The 20541-nt window shown below is 36.3% G+C and overlaps 1 protein-coding gene across 3 annotated transcripts in view; it reads left to right on the forward strand.

Moving 5' to 3' along the window:
* Positions 1 to 20541, forward strand: part of TAX1BP1 (Tax1 binding protein 1) — a 76771-nt gene that overhangs the window by 11677 nt on the left and 44553 nt on the right. For all 3 annotated transcript variants that reach the window (XM_039229846.1, XM_039229845.1, XM_039229847.1), the window contains exons 3-5: positions 11043 to 11145; positions 14292 to 14479; positions 17815 to 17973. In XM_039229846.1, coding sequence (XP_039085777.1) covers positions 11043 to 11145; positions 14292 to 14479; positions 17815 to 17973 — 450 coding nt within the window. The remainder of the gene's footprint in view (positions 1 to 11042; positions 11146 to 14291; positions 14480 to 17814; positions 17974 to 20541) is intronic.

The raw sequence follows: 20541 nt of genomic DNA on the forward strand, positions 1-20541 counted from the left end.
CGTATTCTGTTTTTTGAATTTTAAAATTTTTAGTTAATGGCCTATTGCCTAAGCCAAAAGCTTATGACTTTCCCTTCAAATATAGTCAAACACGAATTCTATCCATTTTACTGCTTTTTTATTTCTATATTTGTAATATCACTGCTGTAGACTTAACGCCCTCCTTCTCTCTTTCCAGGACTATTGCAATAGGTTACTTGTTTCCTCTGCTTTCGTACTTCATACTTGCCACCCCCCCCATCTATTCATCAAACTACTCTGTATAAACTATAATATAAAATGAAAATCTGAATATATCTTCCTTTGGTTTTAAACTCTTAAGTTGTTCTTTATCATCTGTGGAATAATGCCAAGATTAAATAACTTGACCAGTGTGACTTCTTTATATAACTTGATTGGTAACAACTTTTTTTTTTTTTTTTGGGGTCATTGCCTGCTTTTTGGTTTGGTAATGCTAGACTATTATCTCTTGTGTACTCCAAGGACTGTAACTTTTCTTTAAGAAATAAATACTCATATAAATGATTACAATTGTGTAGAATGCCCTTGGATTATAGAATTCTCTAGATAATACTTTAAAACTCAGTAGTAGTTTTAGACATGTAGTAAAAATTTCAGAATATATGGGAAGACTCAAGAAATCATGTTTAATAAAGTGGAGCCATGTTTATTGCGTTGCATGTTTTTAAACACTTTATACATGCTGCAAATTGCCGTCTAGGATGATTTTGATAGATAAGATATTGACAGGTAAGCAGGGAGAAAGTGCCCAGATGGTAGCCCTAAGGGGGAAGGAATGAAGGGAAGGTGTGTGTGGTATGTTTTGAGAAAGTGTTACAGAATTTGATTTGCCTGGGACACATAATAGTTTTAGAAGATAAATGGGACATCTGGGTTGTTGCTTCACTGTCCAACTCTTGATTTTAGCTCAGGTCATGATCTCACAGTTTGTGAGATTGAACCCTGCTTCAGTCTCTGCACTGACAGCTTGGGGCCTACTTGGGATTCTTTTTCATTTTTCTTTCTACCCCTCACTCTGCTCACACGTGCTCGCTCTCTATCAAGATAAATAAACATTAAGAAAAAAGATGAATGGTTGTTTTGGATCACATTATGAATTTAATATTTGGTTGAGGGATAAAGTAAAGCAGGGTAATAAGGTTTAGAGGTGAATTTTTATCTTGGAAGGTTGAGTAAGGTAAATTGGAATTAGAGAAGAATAGAAGCAGAGAAAATGTTTAGACTATCCTAATTTCCTAGGTGGGATAACGAAGGCATAGGATAGAAGAAAATGGGAGTCAGTTGTAGGTGGTAATCCTTATGTAGAATCCATGGAGGTTTGTCAGCAGTTAGTTGAAAGAATTTGGACTGGAATTCATGGCTTCAGTATATTCAGTAAGGAGGAACAAGGTTATGTGTTAAGTAAGAGTCAAGGGGGACTTGAGTATGCAGAAGATTTGGTCTTGCTACTGTGGAAGAATGTCATAGGGCATTGGACATTGCTGAGTATCAGTTTTAGGACCTTATCCAGAAAGGTTTAGCACCCAGAATTATGAGTGAAGAATTCCAAAAGTGGATATCATTCAGATTGCGATTTGGAGAGGTGAAAGTGGGGGAGAGAATGGGAAGTCAAGAAGACAAAGGATAGTAGGTGGATTTATGTGCTCTATTGATATGATTAACTGATTATAAAACTGATTATAAAGTTGGGTAGGGAAATGAATGAAACTAGACAAGGGATATAGACTGGGTTGGAGATTTTAATTTTTTCCTTGTAGTTTCCCTCTCCTTTGTATTGACTGCTTTTGATTATAACTAAACTAGACACGTAACATAGGTTTATTTATACTTTGCAAAGTTTTTCATTAGAACATTGTAGTCCCCATTTTACAGATAATGGAATGGAGGTCCAGAGAGAAGTAACTTAAAGTTACTCATTAAACTTTGGAGCTGATCGGGGTGCCGGGGTGGCTTAGTCCGACTTTCGCTTAGGTCAGGATCTCGCGGTTCGTGGGTTCGAGCCCCGCGTCGGGCTCTGTGCTGACTGCCAGCTCAGAGCCTGGAGCCTGTTTCAGTCTGTGACTCACTCTCTCTCTGACCCTCCCCTGCTCACGTGGTCTCTCTCTCTCTCCTAGAAATAAATAAAACATTAAAAGAAAAACAAAAAAACTTTGGAGCTGATCTTGAACCTCATGTAAATTGGCATTCAAGAATTGTTCTCTGGGGACACCTGGAGTGTCTGGGGACGCTCAGTTGGTTAAGTGGCTGACTCTTGGTTTCAGCTCAGGTCATGATCTCACGATTCCATGAGTTTGCCCCTGTTTTGGACTCTGTGCTGACAGTGTGGAGCCTGCTTGGGGATTCTCCCTCTACCCCTCCTGTGCTCTCTCAAAATAATAAACTTAAAAAAAAAAAAAAAAAAGAATTGTTCTCTGGCAGTTTGATTGAGAGATCTGGTTAGGTAAAATTAGCAACAGAGTTCCTAATAAGTTCAACATGGATTTTATGAGGGAGAGAGTTGAGGTAAAAATACAGGAAAAGATTTAGAAGTATACCTCATGCTGTATTTTTACTGTAAATCCTACATTAATTGAAGTGAAATATTATAGATCACATTATGTTTGGGTTTATGGTTGTGTTTATTTTAAAAAATCTTTAAATTTATTTTGGAGCATGTGAGTGGGAGGTGGGGGGGGGAGAGAGAGAGAGAGACAGAGAGAGAGAGAGACAGAGACAGAGAGAGAAGACTTAAGCAGACTCCATGCTCAGCGGGGAGCCCAGCATGGGGCTTGGTCCCATGACCCTGGGATCTTGATCTGATCCAGAATCAAGAGTCGAAGCTCAACCAACTGAGCCACCCAGGCACTCCTAGTTGTTTGTGTTTATGAATTTGATTTGGCTTTAGTTGTACAAATATATAAGCACAAAGAATTTACATTTCGATTTATGCTTAGTCAAATTAAATTACCTTATAATTAAAATAATTTATAATAAACTAAAGGTCCAGGAGTTTTTTTTTTTTTAAACTTCAAAAGGAGACTTACAGATCTCCTGTTTCAGATACTTTTCTAGGTGAGGAAAGTGGGAATGCAGTGATTGTCATGTTTCCAAAGTCACTTAGGCAGACAAAGCCTCCCAGTAAGATACTGTTTTCACCAGATTAAAAAAAACAAAAAACAAAAACCCAAAACAAAACTTTAATTTTCCGTGTGGAAAATGAACCTGAGCGATGATTTTATGCTTGAGTATCTTGTTTCAAGCTTTTGTTTGTTTTTCCTTGTTTCTCCTTTCCTTTCCGTACTTCTATTTGCTTTTTCTGTTTTCCTGCCTTGGTCTCCCTTGAATCTTGTCTCATTTTGTTTTTAAAAAGTATTCTCCTAAAAACAAAATAATTGTAAAATAATCATAATGTTAAAAAACTTGGAATAAAGTATAAAAAAAATTAAGATGATCAGCAGTCTTGTTGCCCAGCTATATTCCTATCTAATAACAGTCGCTAGCACTATTAATGTTTAAGTATTTCCTTCTAGTCTTTTTTTAATTAAAGGAAGAAGACTTTCACTTTTTCTATTGCATATATTTTGAAAGTTGTTTGAATAGTATTGCATGTCCTGAATTTTTCACTTGATTATAATTACTTTTTAAAAATATTTTTTAAAAGATTTTTTAAGATTTTAATGTCTCTATAAAACATGGGGCTCACACCCTCAATCCTAATATACAGAGTTGCATATTCCACCAGCCAAGCCAGCCAGACACCCTGCTAATCCCTTTCTTTTTCTTTAAAAATTTTATTTTAAATGTTTTTATTTATTTTTGAGAGAGACAGTGTTGGCAGGAGAGGGGCAGAGAGAGAGAGAGAGGGAGAAACCTGAAGCAGGCTCCAGGTTTCGAGAAGTCAGCCCAAAACCACAACCTCATGACCTGAGCTCAAGTCTGAACCTTAACCAACTGAGCCACCCAGGTGCCCGTCACTTTCTTCATATAAGTAGCTCTGTAACATTTTGCCTTATGGAGGGTCATATATTGGTTGATATTTTTATTTTACAGTCAGCATTACTTTATCTTCACATATATTTAGGCATTTTTGCAGTTTTTTTCTTTTAAAAAGGGAGGAGTTTTATTCTTATAAATGATTTTGGGAAACTACAGTGTATACAAAAGAAAGAAAATGCATGCCCTTACCCATTGTACCCCCACCTTCCCCAGAAATATCTGTTGTTAGGTTTGGTGTATATTTTTCTAGCTTTTAAACATCCATAGGCTCGTTTTATACTATTTTGTAGGTTTTATGTTTTTCCATATATCATCCACAAATTTATTTTCAGTGCCTTTCTTACTCCCAAGTCTTAGGTGTGTCTTCCTTTACCTCTCCCCCAAAATCATTTCCCCCAAATCTGTTTGTTTCTTTATATGTGCTCTTTGTGTGCTCTCCCTAATGTTTATCTTTTCTTCTATCAAGGTTTCGCCAGAATTTATTAATATCTTAGTTTTACTAGGTAATCTTGAGGTCCTTCTGATCTTTACATTCCATCTCAGAATTTCTTTTATTATCAGTGCTTCTCATCCAATGTATTTTTCTGAAATGTTAACTTCTTTTTAAAGGAAAAGCATGGGGCGTCTGGGTGGCTAAGTCACTTGGTTAAGCACCTGACTCTTGGTTTCAGCTTAGGTCAGGATCTCATGGTTTCTTGAGCTGAGCCCCGCACTGATAGTGCAGAGCCTGCAGGTTCTGTCTCCCTTTTTCTGTGCCCTGCTCCAACTTGTGTTGTCTCTGTCTCTCTCAAAATAAATAAATCAATTTAAAAAAAGAATAAAGAGAAAACCCTTGTTTTTTTCCTTCCATGTTATCCTTGTTTCATTTCTTTTTTATGCTTTTGTTCTGCTATTGCATTAGTAGAAGAATTATCCCCAGTACTTTTGTAATTCCCCACACTAAACTATGTGAAATAACGGTTGCTTTGGCTCCTTCCTTAGTATAGAATACCTCTTAACTGGATTCAAGTGCAGCTCCTAGAAGTGAAGTGTTTTGATAGCCAGGGGAACTTTATTCTAAGTTATTATTCTCCTTGCCATTTTTCATTGTTTTAAAATTGCTGTTATCGATTTTAAATGTATTTTCCTTCCATTTGCGGCTACTAGACTAAAAGGCAAATTCCCTTGCATTTTAAGGTATTGAAGTCTGCAGTCTGAATTCTGAAATCTGAATTCCAATTGTGTTTTATTTAACCAGGTGACTAGGAAAATAACGAGGTGACCAGCAAAATAAAAACAAGCTGTGACTTAGACACTTCATTGTTAATGACTCTTTTAATTAGATACTTATGTTGTTATCATGTACTCACACATAATTTTCAAAGGACTACTGTGTTTCTTCCATTAGGACCCGCTCTACTATATTTTCATGTGCCAGTTTAGGTATAAGTCATACCTAAGCTAAAGGAGCCTGTACTTTGTGTCTTTCCTGATTGAGAAACTTCTACATTTATTTTTTTATGTGTGCCTGACATGCCCCTTCCGGAAGGACCTAAGATCTATTGTCAGTGTTTCTTCCTCAAAAGGAGTTTAAAGCATAGTTTTATATTTTATACTCTGATTGGGTTGCATCTTGCCCCGTCTTCTCCTCAGTCAGCAGGAGATACCTGTGACATCTCCTAGCGCTGTCAACCACTTTCTTGAGAAGAGTTGCCCAGACATAAAGGGAATAAAGGAAAGCAAAATATGTTAGATATACTAAGTTACCATTGTAGGCAACCAATAAGGAATAGCCTGAGCTATTGTGATTCACATAGAGAAAACACCGGGACTAAACCATTCAGCATCTCTTTTCTTACACATATTTTACTCATATGATAGTGTCTTATTTCTCCCATTTTGTTTTTCTTAGCTACAAACAGAGCTTTCCTTCTTTACTATTTGTGTCTTTTGTCAACTGTACTTTAGAGAATTATGGAGTTATAGACTCATTGAAAGGAAAGTGATGGAATGTCGTTAAGGTGTGAAAGTATTATATATCTTGCCAAGAAAGGAGTGAGTAGTGTTCTGGTGGTTTACGTTCAAATCCTGACTGCCATTTCCTGCCCTTTTACTGGTTTCTTAATTTGTAAGACGATAATATTTACTACAAAACAAACATTCCGTAGGTCTCTGGTAACTGCTATTCCCAGTGCCACTTGAATCAGATACCTGTAATTGTGATGTTTGCAGTTTTGTGTGTCACCCATTCAGAAGTTACATGGGACACTTAGTTTTTCCTTCTCTTGACTACCTGGTCCAGGTGTAGAGCCTGTTCACTTAGGGAGATTCCCCCCCACCCCCACCCCCAAGAAAGATGTTGCTCTAGAAGGATACAAGCTTTATATACCAGGTGTATCTGTTGGGGGAAAAACCTCAGATAGGCTCTTTTTCAGGAGATGGTGAAGCATTGGGGGATCTAAAGCGAGGGAAGAGGACATCATAAAATCAAGATAGGTCCCTAATAGATTCTGTGTCTTTGGGTATTAATGAATGGTAACATTTAATGAATACCAGTGTGCTCAACTCTGTGCTGATTCCTTCATAGGGATTATATTATTTAATACACAGCCCTTTGAGATTGTTAACCATTATCTCAATTTTAAAGAGGAGGGAACAGAATAACTTGTCTGAACTCAGCTAGTAAATGCCCTTTTCTGGCAGTCTGACCTTAACTTCCTATGCTCTTAGTCACTATAATATACTGTGCTTGCAAAAACTACCATTTATGGAGTGCTTACCTTGGGTCAGACACTCTGTTGGGTGTTGCTTTTATGTTCATCTTCTAATCTCATTCTTTTAACAGTTCTGAGAGAAAAAAAATAACAGCCTTAAGTGAGGTAGATCACATCATGGGTTCCTCAAGCTTCTCATCTATAAAGAGATGAATTGTGTCTTTCAAATGTTTTTGACTGTGACATACAGAAAGAAAGAAATGTGATTAGACCTAGCAGAAAGTTCTATACAGGTACACTGGAAACAAATTTTCATGAAGCATGATTTATACTTCTAATTCTGTATAATTAAAAAATAAATAGGGCTGTGAACCACTAAATTGATATTACCACTTCCTCCTGGATTGTGACCTACGGTTTGAAAACATTTCTTTAGAGACTAAAGATTGCTAATGTTCTTACAGTTTCAGGGTTCTGTAATCTATAATCTTACGTCTATCAGAATTATAGAATATATGTATAATCTAACCTTGTGGCTGAAGTATAATTTCTTTTTTAATTTAATTTTTTTTATTATCGTTTATTGTCAAGTTGGTTTCCATATAACACCCACTGCTCATCACAGGTGCCCTCCATGCCCATCACAAGTGCCCTCCATGCCCATCACCCATTTTCCCCTCTCCCCCATCCACCCTCAGTTAATGCAGATGGATATCTACTATAGGCATACCTTGGAGATATTATGGGTTGGGTTCAGGTCACTAGTCTGTTAAGTGTGCAGTAGCATTATGTCTAAAAAAATGATGTGTATCTTAACTAAAAAATACTTTATTGCTAAAAAAAAATGCTAACCATCTGAGCTTTCAGCGATTTATAATCTTTGATGGTTATCCTTTGATGATTGATGGCTGCTGACTGGTCAGGGTGACGGTTGCGGAAGGTTGGGGTGGCTGTGGCTAATTTCGTAAAATAAGACAAAAGGGGCACCGGGATGGCTCAGTTAGTGGAGCATGTAACTCTTGATCTTGGGGTTGTGAGTTTGAGCTCCATAGTAGGGGTAGAGCTTGCTTAAAAAAAGCAGTGAAGTTTGTCACATCCATTGACTCTTCCTTTCGCACATAGTTTTTCTGTAGCATGCAGTGAATGCTGTTTGGGGGCATTTTACTTACAGTGGGACTTTTTTTCAGAACTTGAGTCCATCCTCCCAAACCCTACTGCTGTTTTATAAACTAAGTTCCTGTAATATTCTAAAATTTTTTTTAAATGTTTATTTTTGAGAGAGAGACAGACTGTGAGTGGGGGTGGGGCAGAGAGAGAGGGAGACACAGAATCTGCAGCAGCTTCCAGGCTCTGAGCTGTCAGCACAGAGCCCAACGCCTGGTGTGCGATCACGACCTGAGGCGAAGTCCGGTCCTTAACCAACTGAGCCACCCAGGCGCCCCTCCTGTAATATTCTAAACCCTTTGTTGTCATTTCAACAGCCTTCCCCAGGAGTGTATTTCATCTCAGGAAACCACATTCTTTGCTCATCCGTAAGAAGCAAGCCCTCATCCACTCAAGTTTTATCATGAGATTGCAGCAATTCAGTCACATCTTCAGGCTTTACATCTTGTTCTTTTCCTCTTTCCGCCACATCTGTAGTTACTGTCTCCACTGAAGTCTTGAACCCTCCAAGTCATCCATGAGGGCTGGAGTCCGCTCCTTCCAACTCCTGTTGATGTTTAGAACTATTCCCATGAATCATGGATGTTTTAGAATGGTGGATCCTTTTTAGGTTTTTGATTTACTTTGCCTAGATCCATCAGAGGAATCACTATGGCAGCTATAGCCTTACAAAATGTATTTCTTGAGTAATAACACTTGTGAGTTGAAATTCCTCTTGATCCATGGGCTACAGAATGGATGTTGTGTTAGCAGGCATGAAAACAACATTAACCTTGTTGTATATCTTCATCAGATTTCTTGAGTGAACAGCTGCTTTGTGAATGAGCAGTGGGATTTTGAAAGGAATCTTTTTTTCTGAGCGGTAGGTCTCAATAGTGGGCTTAAAATATTTAGTAAACCATGTTATGGACAGATGTGCTATTGTACAGGCTTTGCTCCACTTATAGAGCATAAGCAGAGTAGATCTAGCATAATTCTAGGAATTTAGAGATGGTAAATGAGCATTGGCTTCAACTTAAAATTACCAGCTGCATTGGCCCTTAACAAGAGAGTTGGTCTTGTCTTTTGAAGCCAAGCATTGACTTTTCTTTTGAGGTATGAAGTCCTAGATAGTTGCTTCTTTCAATATAAGGCTGTTTCATCTACATTGAAGATCTGTTGTTTAATGTAGCCACCTTCCTTAAATATCTTAGCTCTGTCTTCTGGATAACTTGTTATAACTTCTACATTAACATTTGCTGCTTTGCTTTGTGTTTTATATTATAGAGGCATTTCTTTCCTTAAATCTTTCCTTAAAAGTTCGTGAACCAACTTTTGCTGATTTGACTTTTCTGCACCTTCCTTACTTCTCTTAGTCTTAATGGAATTGAAGATAGGATAGGGCCTTGCCCTGGATTAGGCTTTCGCTTGAGATAATATTGTGGCTGGCTTGATCTTCTATCCAGGCCACTAAAACTTTCTCCACATGAGCAATTAGGCTGTTTTGCTTTATCATTCATGTGTTCACTGGAGTAGTACTTTTATGTCCTTCAAGAACTTTCTTTTGCATTCCTTTTTTTTTTTTTAATGTTTTATTTTTGAGAGAGAGCAAGCACGAGTGAGGGAGGGGCAGAGAGAGAGACAGACAGAGGATCGGAAGTGTGCTCTGTGCTGATAGCACTGAGCTGATGCAGGGCTCGAGCTCACAGACTCTTAATATCTGTGCTGTGTTGGATGCTCAACTGACTCAGCCACCCAGGCACCCCTCCTTTGCATTTGTAATTGGGCTCTTTGGTGCAGGACACCTAGCTCTTGGCCTTTCTTGGCTTTTGACATACCTTTCTTGCTCACCTTAATCATTTCATTGATTTTTAAGAGTGAGATGTACCACTTTTCCTTTCATTTGAACACTTAGAGGCCACTGTAGACTCTTAAATGGCCCAATTTCAGTATTGTGTCTCAGGGAATAGGGAGGTCTGAGGAGAGGGGGAGAATAACGGCCATTTGGTGGAGCAGTCAAAATAAACACATAAAGTTCATCATCTTACACGGGTGTGGTTCATGACACTCCAAAATAAACATAGTATTGAAGATCACTGTTTATAGATCATCCTTAACAAATACAATAGTAATGAAAAAGTTTGAAATACTGTGAGGATTACCAAGAATGTGATACAGAGTTATGAAGTGACAAATGCTGTTGGAAAGATGGTGCTGATAGACTTGTTTGATTCAGGGTTATCTCAAACCTTCACTTTGTAGAAACAACAGCAACAACAACAGAAAGCCCAACTGTAGTATTTGTGAAGCACAATAATATGAATTATGTGTGTACCTTTTTTATTTTTTCTTTAAAAAAATTTTTTTATAATGCTTTATTTCTGAGAGAGAGCGTGTGAGCAGGGGAGGGTCAGAGAGAGAGGGAGACACAGAATCGGAAGCAGGCCACAGGCTCTGAGCTGTCAGCACAGAGCCTGATGTGGGGCTCAAACTCACAAAACTGCGAGATCATGACCTGAGCCAAAGTCAGACGCTTAACCGACTCAGCCACCCAGGCGCCCCTGTGTATACTTGTTTTAAACATCTCTAATATTCAGTATATAGACACAGTACAGTCTATATAGAAAATGATAGACTGAGATATGTAACATACACATTTTGTAAGTTGAAGACGTTTTAGATATAGGTGGGACATAGGTTTTCTATTTGTGTATATAAACAAATAGATAAACCCTGTCTTGGGTAGTGCAGGCCTTTTTACAAAATTTGCCAATTGGCTGCAGGTAAGACTTGATATGAGAGATTAGTGAAGTTTTAGTTACCACATTTAATGGGGAGAAGGAAATCTAAACACACTGAAATTTGAGATTTAAAATAGTTTTAAAAATTTGTTTAGCAAAGTTAAATTATAAAGAAACATGAGTTGTTATATTTGATCATGTGTATACTAAGATTTTTCCTTGAGAAATTGAGTGTCAAATTGTGTTTTTAATGTATAATAGAAACTCAACTGTTCAATTTATATAGATTTTTATATTAGGTTATAGCTCAATAAAAATCATAAAAATTTGACAGGTTTGTTAAAATACCCAATGATTTGTAAACATATCAACCCATGTTTTAATTTTAGGATGCAGTAAAAGACAATATGCTGTATCACTCTAATATTAAACTACTTATAATCTCTGTGTCCTTATTATTTTCCTTTAGGTTGGATGGAGTACTGCTCGTGATTATTACACATTTTTATGGTCTCCTATGCCTGAACATTATGTAGACGGGTCAACAGTTAATTGTGTATTGGCATTTCAAGGTAAGAATTGAAAACTGCAGAACTTGATGAAATTAAATGTTTTATTGCTATTAAAAAATGTTGTTCTCCATTGTAATGGTCTGTCTCCTTAGGCATGTCCAACATACCAAAGTTGAATTAAGTAGTGTCTTTGTTTAGCAAAAGTCGTAAGAATGTAAATATGAGTGTAGGATACATATTTTATCTAGACATTTAATTGGGGCACCTGGGTGACTCAGTCAGTTGAGTGTCCGACTTCGGCTCAGGTCTTTATCTTGTAGCTTGTGAGTTTGAGCCCCACATTGGACTCGCTTCTGTCAGTGGAAAGCCTGCTTCCGATCCTCTGTCCCCCTCTATCTGCCCCTCCCCTGTTTGTGCTCTCTCAAATGTAAACTTTTTTTTTTTAAAAAGGTTTTTTGCTTATCTTTCAGTGAAGAGTGAGTTTCTTTCCAGAGCCCAATGTGTGGCTCTATCTCACAAGCTGAGATCATGACCTGAGCCAAAATCAAGAGTTGGATGCTCAGTGTCCAGTCATTTTTAATGTGATTAATTTTCTTAAGTTAACTTACTGAATTTGTTACAGTCACCTTTTATTGGTGGTTTACCATGAAGTTAAAAGGCAGTAAATAAAAAAAGGAGAAAAGTATTCAGTTAAGAGCATTTTCATGGGAGCTAAGCGTAAATGCAGTTAAGTTTTCCAAGGTTTTGAAAATTCATCATGTTAAATATTACTTTGAAATTCAGAAATAAAAGCTTCTGCTTGCCTGGAACTCATTTGTTATATAAAGTCAGGATAGTCATGAAAAACATCATCCTAGAGTATTAGAGCTAGAAGGTATTTTAAGCACAATCCAAAATCACCTTGCTCATTTTGTGAATGAGTCATGAGAATCTTGAAATGTAAAACTCAAAACAGCTAATACAAATATATAAATGTGTAATTCTTTTCCTAAATGGACTCATACTCGTAATTTGATTTTTCTTTTTCTTTTCAGTGTTACTGACCTGATGAGAGATTTTTCTAGCTAGGTTTAAATTGCAGCTCTGAATAACTGCATCTGGTATCTCAAACAATATTTGAACCATTTCTTAGTGGAATACTTTTGTGTGATTTATCAGACCTTGAATTTCTAGTTTGTAGAATTTTTTTTTTTAAGTTTATTTATTTTGAGAGAGACACTGCATGGCTGGTGGAGAGGGAGAGAAAACTTTAAACAGGCTCCGTGCCTTTTTTTTTTTCTTAACATTTATTTTGAGAGAGAGCACGTGTGCATGCACTCGCACAAGTTGGGGAAGGGGCAAAAAAAATAAATCTTTTAAATTTATTAAAAATTTTTGTTTTTAAACGTTTATTCATTTTAGAGAGACAGAGTGTGAGTAGGTGAGGGTCAGAGAGAGAGGGAGACAACAGCATCTGAAGCAGGCTCCAGGCTCTGAGCTGTCAGCACACAGCCTGATATGGGGCTTTAACTCACAAGCTGTGAGATAATGACCTGAGCCAAAGTCAGACTGAGCCACCCAGGCGCCCTTGGTGATGTTAATCTTGGTCACTTGATGTCTGCTGGGTTTCTCTACTGTAAAGTTAGTATTTTTTCCTTTTGTAATAAATTAATACTATGGGGGAGTTAGTTTGAGACTAAGGAAATAGCCTTGTTTTTCCTCAAACTTTCACCCACTAATTTTAGTATCAAATAGGTAAGATCTTGCCTACAACAATTTTAAACAATTTTTGTTTTCATGTGTGTTTATATTTTTGAGAGAGCGTGTGTGTTCAGGCAGGGGAGGGGTAGAGAGAATTTTTAGTCAGACTCTACTCTGTCAGCTCAGAGAGCCTGATGCGGGGCTTGAACCCCCAAATTGTGAGACCAAGACCTGAGCTGAAACCAAGAGTCTGGTGCTCAACCGACTGAGCCACCCAGGAGCCCCTAGCTTGCAACAATTTCTATTGTTGTGTTTCCCTAATGATGTTTTTCGGTGCTCATTCCTTGCACATTTACTAGTTGGAATTACTATGTTAAGAGAAGTTGTTGTCTCCTTCCTCAGAGACTCAAAGATGTTTATTTTCTGTGGAATAAAATCTTTCCTTTTCTGTTGTGCAAACTATTCTAGCTTTCTTTGGCCATTGGAAGCTCCGTCAGGTGGGGTCCTGTGTTTTTTGACGTTCCCGCCACTTTGAATTCTTTTTTCAGGACTTCTTTCTTTCAAGCACCACAAGATGTTCCAGGCTTTTCTTGTATTTTCGCTGATACTCCCTCCTGTTGCTAATGAAGAAGGTTAACTATTGTTTAAAGAAGGAAATCAAGTGAAATGGATACAATAATGAGGCTGAAAATTTCATGCTATGAAAGAATAACAGACATAGTGATTACAGATTTCAGGGTAGATATGAGTATTCAAGATAAGGTGAATGTATTGATCTTTGTATAGTCATTTCACAATCACTGAAGGCTTCCTTTTTATAAGTTGTCATGGAGGATGCTAGAATTTATATATATGTTATATATTTGCTCTCAGTATTTCTGTGTTCTTCATAGAGGATATAAAGCATGCATATTACCAATGGTAACTGAAAGTCAACTGTGGAGTTTTTTTTTTTTTTTTTTGCTGGACAAAATACTGTGGGAGCTTTGGAGAAGAAGAGATAAAGTTTAATTTTGAGCAGGGATAATCCAATAGATCTTAAAAGAGTAGGTAACAGTTGAGATGAAGGAAGAAGGAACAAATATCAAGCACATATTCATCAGATAATGGGCTAGATGGTATAAGTATGTTATAGATGCTTTTTAATTCTGAGGTAGATGGCTTCATAGCTCTTATACAGATAAGAAACTGGGGCTCAGGGAGGTTGAGTTACTAATGGCTAGTAGTAGAGCTGAATTCCAGGATAAAGCTGTGTGATCTAAAGCTTATTTTTTATTCTACTGCAAAAGTGGACTTCATCTTCCTTTCTTTTTTACAATTCACGTACAGCACATTTTTTTTGTTAATAACTTTCTTTTCACGTAATGTCAAATTTGAGGGAAGATTTCTTTCTTTGATACATTCCCACCTGTAATCTAAACAGGGTCAGGAATGAGCAGGGATGACAAGGTATGTTAAAGGGGGGGAAAAATCCCACTAATTTCGTAATAGGAAAGTTAATAAATTTTTTTGTTAATTTTCTTTAGGATATTACCTTCCAAATGATGATGGAGAATTTTATCAGTTCTGTTATGTTACCCATAAGGGTGAAATTCGTGGAGCAAGTACACCTTTCCAGTTTCGAGCTTCTTCTCCAGTGGAAGAGTTGCTTACTATGGAAGATGAAGGAAATTCTGACATGTTGGTGGTGACCACAAAAGCTGGTCTTCTTGAGGTTAGTACTAACAGTGAGCTAGTGATTTATAGATAATTTAAGAACAGGGCTCATGTTGGTTGGCATTTAAAAAATCTAAAAGAATAACATGAAAATTAAATGGTTTTTAACTAAAATAATAAACTTAGAGTGTTGCTTTTGAAATACTTTAAAAATCTTCCTGTCACACTTAGGTTATTGATTTCACTGTCGAAGGGTGAATCAGGGAAGATCCCTGTCTTAGTTTAGGTTGAGCGTTTTTAGAATGATTTCCTTGTTCATTTTATCCAGTAAATAGCCTGGACTAACTATAATTTAAAGAAAAAGTGAAAAGCTTCTTACATTCTTTTAATTGACTATTTGTGAGTCATTGCATTGGCTCTAATAGAAATGTACTGTGCAGATGGTCTAATGTCTTATGTCTTAAATTTTAGTAATTATTGAAGGAGAAAATAGAACAACATTCTTAAGATATTTTTCAATATCTTGGAATCTAAGAAACTAGAATGTTACATTTGAATTTCTGTGAAAAACACCTTATTTAGTTGGTTCAGTATGTAATTTTGGTTAATTTACATTCATGTTTAGTCTGGCGGGTCATTGCCTTTTCTTTATAGTCAGATGCATTTTTAAACTTTATTTATTTATTTTGAGAGACAGAGAGGGAGAAAGACTGCACAGGAGTGGGGCAAAGAGAATCCCAAGCAGGTTCTGCACTCTTAGTACAGAGATTGACATGGGGCTTGAACCCACAATTGTGAGGTCATGATCTGAGCTGAAACCAAGAGTCACATGTTTAACCAACTGAGCCACCCAAATGCCCCAGATGGATGTTTTTTATATGTATATATTTTATGCCTTTGATTTTATTTACCTTCAAAAACTGAGACTAGAGAAAAAAATGACGAGGGGTCATAGTAGGTAGTCAAACTAAAAAGGTTAGAAGGAGCCATTTTTTTATTGTGAATGCTTCATTTCTTCCCTTTTTCTTCCAGAAATTCCTTTCTTATCTTAGATAAAGAAATGTAACTTTTATAGGGTGACTGAAACATTTTGTGGTGACAACCGCCTGATGATCAAGGTTTTTAGCCTGGTATTTGAATGTTAGAGATGCTGAAACAAGCCCAGCTCTTAAAAAGAATGCAGTTAATGTTTATATTGCAGCTTTTTGAATACTTGTTAGACCACCCTGATTTCAGGGCATCCAACAGAAAAACAGACATTCAGGCATCAGTGTCTCTTTATGTTCCTTCTCTAAGTTCATTGGGATGTCACACCATTTATTTCACTTCTTCCTCCTCATAAGAGGTAGTTGACAAAGTTGAAATTGCTGTCTCTTAGATACTGAGATAAAACATTTTTATATTCTGACCAACTTTTTTGATAAATCTTTTAAATTTCCACATTCATCAATTCTTAATGATTTTATCTAAAACTGCACAAAAACAGTACAAATATGAGATATTATTTGTGGCACTGTTGACATTGAAAGGTTATGTCTTGTTAACATGTGAACCTTGACTCAATTTTGGATTTCTAAAAAAAAATAAGATATTTTGGGAATAGTGGGAGATATATAACTGTGGGCTATCTATTGGATATTATAAGTTATTTAAAATTTTCTTATGATAGTGGTAGTTGTTGAAAAGGGGACTGTCCTTAGAAGATGCTTGCTCTGAGTACTTAGGGGTGAAACATGTGCAATTTCAAATGGTTTTAGCAAAAAACAAAAAAACATAAACTTAGGTTATTAAGGGAGATGAAGTTACACATGGTGAAATATTGATCAGCGAATTTAGGTGATGGTGTCATGTACAAAATTTTCATTGTTTTGTGTGTTTGGAATATTTCAAATATAAAATTGGAGGCAGGAATTAGACTTGTATACATTTTTATCTAATTTGGATTCCTTTTTAAAGTTTAAGTTTCAGTAAACTCTTCAAAAAGTATGTGCCAATTAAGTACATCACTGGAAAAATTGGTTCTTTCATAATGTTTCTTTTACGCTGTGTCAAGATACATTTTCACTTTTAAGCTGTCAGAAAGTTTAGAGCCAAAAAGTGGTTTTCAAAATATAAGGTGTAAAGGAAGTTTAGTGAATAAATGAACTTTTCTTTTTTGAGGGCATTTGATTCCTGTTATTTTCATTTGGTCTGATGAAAGAGGTAGAAGGTCATTCTAAAAATTTGTTGCTCTTCCAACTTTCATAAGACCCATTTTAAAGTTTAATCAGTTTGATTCCATGACCCTGGAGAACCAATTTAGTGTACTAGGAGAAAACTTTATTTTAGCTAAATGTATGATGCCTCTATGAAATTTTCCCTCTGAGTCTTCATTATTCACATTAGAATCAAAGACTTTTTGTTGTAAGAGAAAAATTATTTGCTACTACTATTTTAGGTTCTTTAATTAGTAATTTTAGAATATTGGAGGTTTTCCTGAATTGAGTTACTGTTCGTGTTGCCCCCAAAATCAATTATATAATTTATTGTTACAATCTGCATTTTTGTCCTAAAATTTGCAGTTACTTTAAGTTTGTTTTAATTTAGCAAAACATAGCAGCTGTTATTTCTTAGTACCAAAAGTTTTAAGAATAACTCCATAGATGAGGGTCTTATATAACACACAAGGAAGTTCTTCGTACATTCAAAGATCTCTCCTACCTTTACATTTAAGAAGAGTTACAAAACAAATATCATATGATTTGACTGTAGAATTTGAGAAGCTCAACAGATGAATTTGAGAAACTCAACAGATAAACATAGAGGAAGAGAAGGAAAAATAAGATAAAAACAGGGTGGTAAACCATAAAGAGACTCTTAAATAGGACAAACGGAGGGTTGCTGGTGGCTTTGGAGGGATGGGTTAAGTGGGTGACGGGCATTAAGAGGGCACTTTTTGGGGATGAGCACCGTGTGTCATGTAAGAGATGAATCACTGGGGTCTACTCCTGAAGCTAAGACCACACTGTATGTTAACTAACTGGAATTTAAAGAAAAGCAAACAATAAAGTGGTATACATTTTCTTCTTGATACATACTCGAGAAAAACCTGGAATTAAGTCACTTAAAAATTATAATATGCCTTATTTTTGGCACTAATTTGAAAATTGATTAGCAGACAACCTCATAATAAAATTTATTGATTTTTCTGCCTTTTAATGTTTTCTTTTTGCCCAACCAAAAGAAGGTTTAAATTTATGATTCATGAGTTTTTATTTACATGTATGTATGGTTCATGAAGTAGATTATATGTAAAATTTTTTGTGAATTTCTTTACTGTTTTTTTTGAGATGGAAAACTGAACTAATAACATTTTAGGATTATAAAAAATCAACTTGAGTTTTTGTTTTACAGTTGAAAATTGAGAAAACCATGAAAGAAAAAGAAGAACTGTTAAAGTTAATTGCTGTTCTAGAAAAAGATACAACTCAACTTCGAGAACAAGTTGGAAGAATGGAAAGAGAACTTAACCATGAGAAAGAGAGATGTGACCAACTTCAAGCAGAGCATAAGGTTAGTTTTATGTCACTGTTTGGAGTTGATGATATATTGCTCGAAACCCACTTTTTCAAGCACTTGGACCAGTTAAAGTGAATAAAAACTACCTGTTTAAAAAAATTGCATTTAAATACATACTTTGAGAAGAATAGTTTAGTTCTTACCAGTTTTCTGCCACAGCTTCTTTTATGTTATAAACGGTTAAAATACTTCTAGGTTTTTTTGGCACCAGACTTGATGAGGTGGTTCCTGACAACTTCTTTTCTTGTTTGCTTGTTTATTCATTTATTATTACTCAGAGAGTGAGCACACAAGCAGGGGAGGGACACAGAGAGAGGGAGACACAGAATCTGAAGCAAGCTCTAGGATCTGAGCTGTCAGCACAGAGCCCCAGTGTGAGGCTCAAACTCATGAACCGTGACTTCATGACCTGAGCTGAAGTCGGACACTTAACTGACTGAGTGACCCAGGCACCCCACTGTTGTTTTTTTTTTTTTTTAAATATTTATTTTGAGAGCGGGGAAGAGAGAATCCCCAGGTTCAGAGTAGAGCCTCATGTGGGGTTCAATCCAGTGGCCATGAGGTTACAACCTGAGCTGAGCCACCGAGGTGCCCCAACTGACAACTGTTTCTATATGCTTTATATCTAATTGTAAGATAATTGATCAATATTTTGGGGGGAAGGGGTTGGAACTATAATTAGGAGTGAGAAATGCTGAATAAGGGGAAAATAGAACAAAGTAGTTAAAGTTACTTTTCCAAGAAATGGAATTCGATGAAATAAAATGTAATATTAGACAAAATTTTGAAGTCCTTGATGTGAGCAGTGCCATACATTATCCTAAAAAAAAACAAACCCCACATAATTAAACTTGGCACAGTTTCTTGAGCTAAGAAAAAGATGTATACGTATAAAACTGTAGTGACATTAGAGATACAAATGGATTTAATTTAGGGTGGCTCAGTTGTGCTCAGCTGAGCACTGAGCACATCTGACTCGATTTCAGCGTCTAACTTTGGCTCAGGTCATGATCTTACACAGTTTATGAGTTTGAGCCCTGCATCAGGCTCTCTGCGGTCGGTATAGAGCCCGCTTGGAACTCTCTCTTCCCTCACTCTGCCCCTCCCCTGCTCCCTCTTTCTCTTTCTCTTTCAAAAATAAACCCTAAAAAAAAAAAAAAAAAAGCCAAATTGATTTAAAGTAATAGCTGAAAATAAAAAACAATCACCTGGTTATTTTCATAAGAAAAGTAACTGGTTTAGTTTTGAGAGGATTCATATCACAGTCTTGCTTAAAACTAGTTGGATATTCTTATGTCTATTGACCTGATCTATTGTTCCCTCAGCATGGAATGTGTTCCGTTATTCTTTTGTGCAACATGGCCGAGAGCAGTTACTTAACAGTGCAGTGTTTTTCAGTACAATACTTTTTATACTCCTGTTGGATGGTTGTAAATTGCACACTTTGAACAGAGAGGGTATAGAAATAGGGCTTAAATTCTGAAAAACTTTGTCTTGACTTGTTTGAGGAGTATTCTTTTGAGTTAGAGGGTAACATGATATCAAGCAATGTGTACAATTCTAATTCTTCCTTTAGACATCTGTAATGTCTCTGTTTTTTTACCATTAGCCATTTTAGTTTAAAATAGGCAGTTATTCCCCTAATTTTACTCTGGGGAGTATCTTGCAGTAAAAGCAGGTATACCAAATTAAAATATGATAAAATACCCTACTTGCCTACCTTGATTGTTTGGACATTCAGCTAAATTATTTATTCAATTATTTTAACTCCTGGATGTTTTGTGTAATTCCTAATTCTTTTCTCTCTGTTCTTTACACATTTATCTCATTTGTACATGGGTTTGGCAGTTTTCCAAAGTGGAGTGCCAATCTTTTTTTCTTTCACTCTGTTACAACAAGTTAGAGGGGTGGAGGTGAGATAGAAGAGGATATTCATGAATATCATTACAGCATGTCCTTGGCCCATAAGATCATGTACTTGGCCCATACAGCATGTACTTGGCCCATAAGATAAAAAATGCCCTGAAATGTGGCCTTCGAGGTTTCAGATCTGGGCAACTTGAAATCCAAGGTAAGAGTGGATGATTGGAAGAATAGGAATGAAGAAATGGTAGGTCTTGAATTGTGTGAAATTACGTACATCAGGCTGTGCATCTGGTCCAGTTGAGTATTAGTTGAGATTTAATGCTGTCCCCGTGACAAGAGTTAAGTGCTACAGATAGGACTATTATGAAGAGAGCTTATTTTGATATACTTAGGTTGATAAAGTGGTAGATAGAGGGCAGGGGATTCATGAAGCAATATTAAATTTCTAGGAGATTGTGGCTCTTGTATCTGGAAGAGGTCTTCAGAAGTTTTTATGGCAACTCATAAATCTTGGAGGGGACTTCTTCCCTGCTACTATTCTTGTGTTGGTATTGTACTCTGGGAAGGTGAAACAGAAGTTTTTTTTTTTTTTTTAAATGATATTCTTTACTATGAACATGGTGATTAAAAAAAGGATTTGGAACAGTGTTTGTTACATAATAGATTCTTACTACATGTAAGTAGCTATTAATTTAT

The sequence above is a fragment of the Hyaena hyaena genome, unplaced genomic scaffold (genome assembly GCF_003009895.1).
Source record: "Hyaena hyaena isolate Hyena2069 unplaced genomic scaffold, ASM300989v1 scaffold_40, whole genome shotgun sequence".
NCBI classification, from domain to species: domain Eukaryota; kingdom Metazoa; phylum Chordata; class Mammalia; order Carnivora; family Hyaenidae; genus Hyaena; species Hyaena hyaena.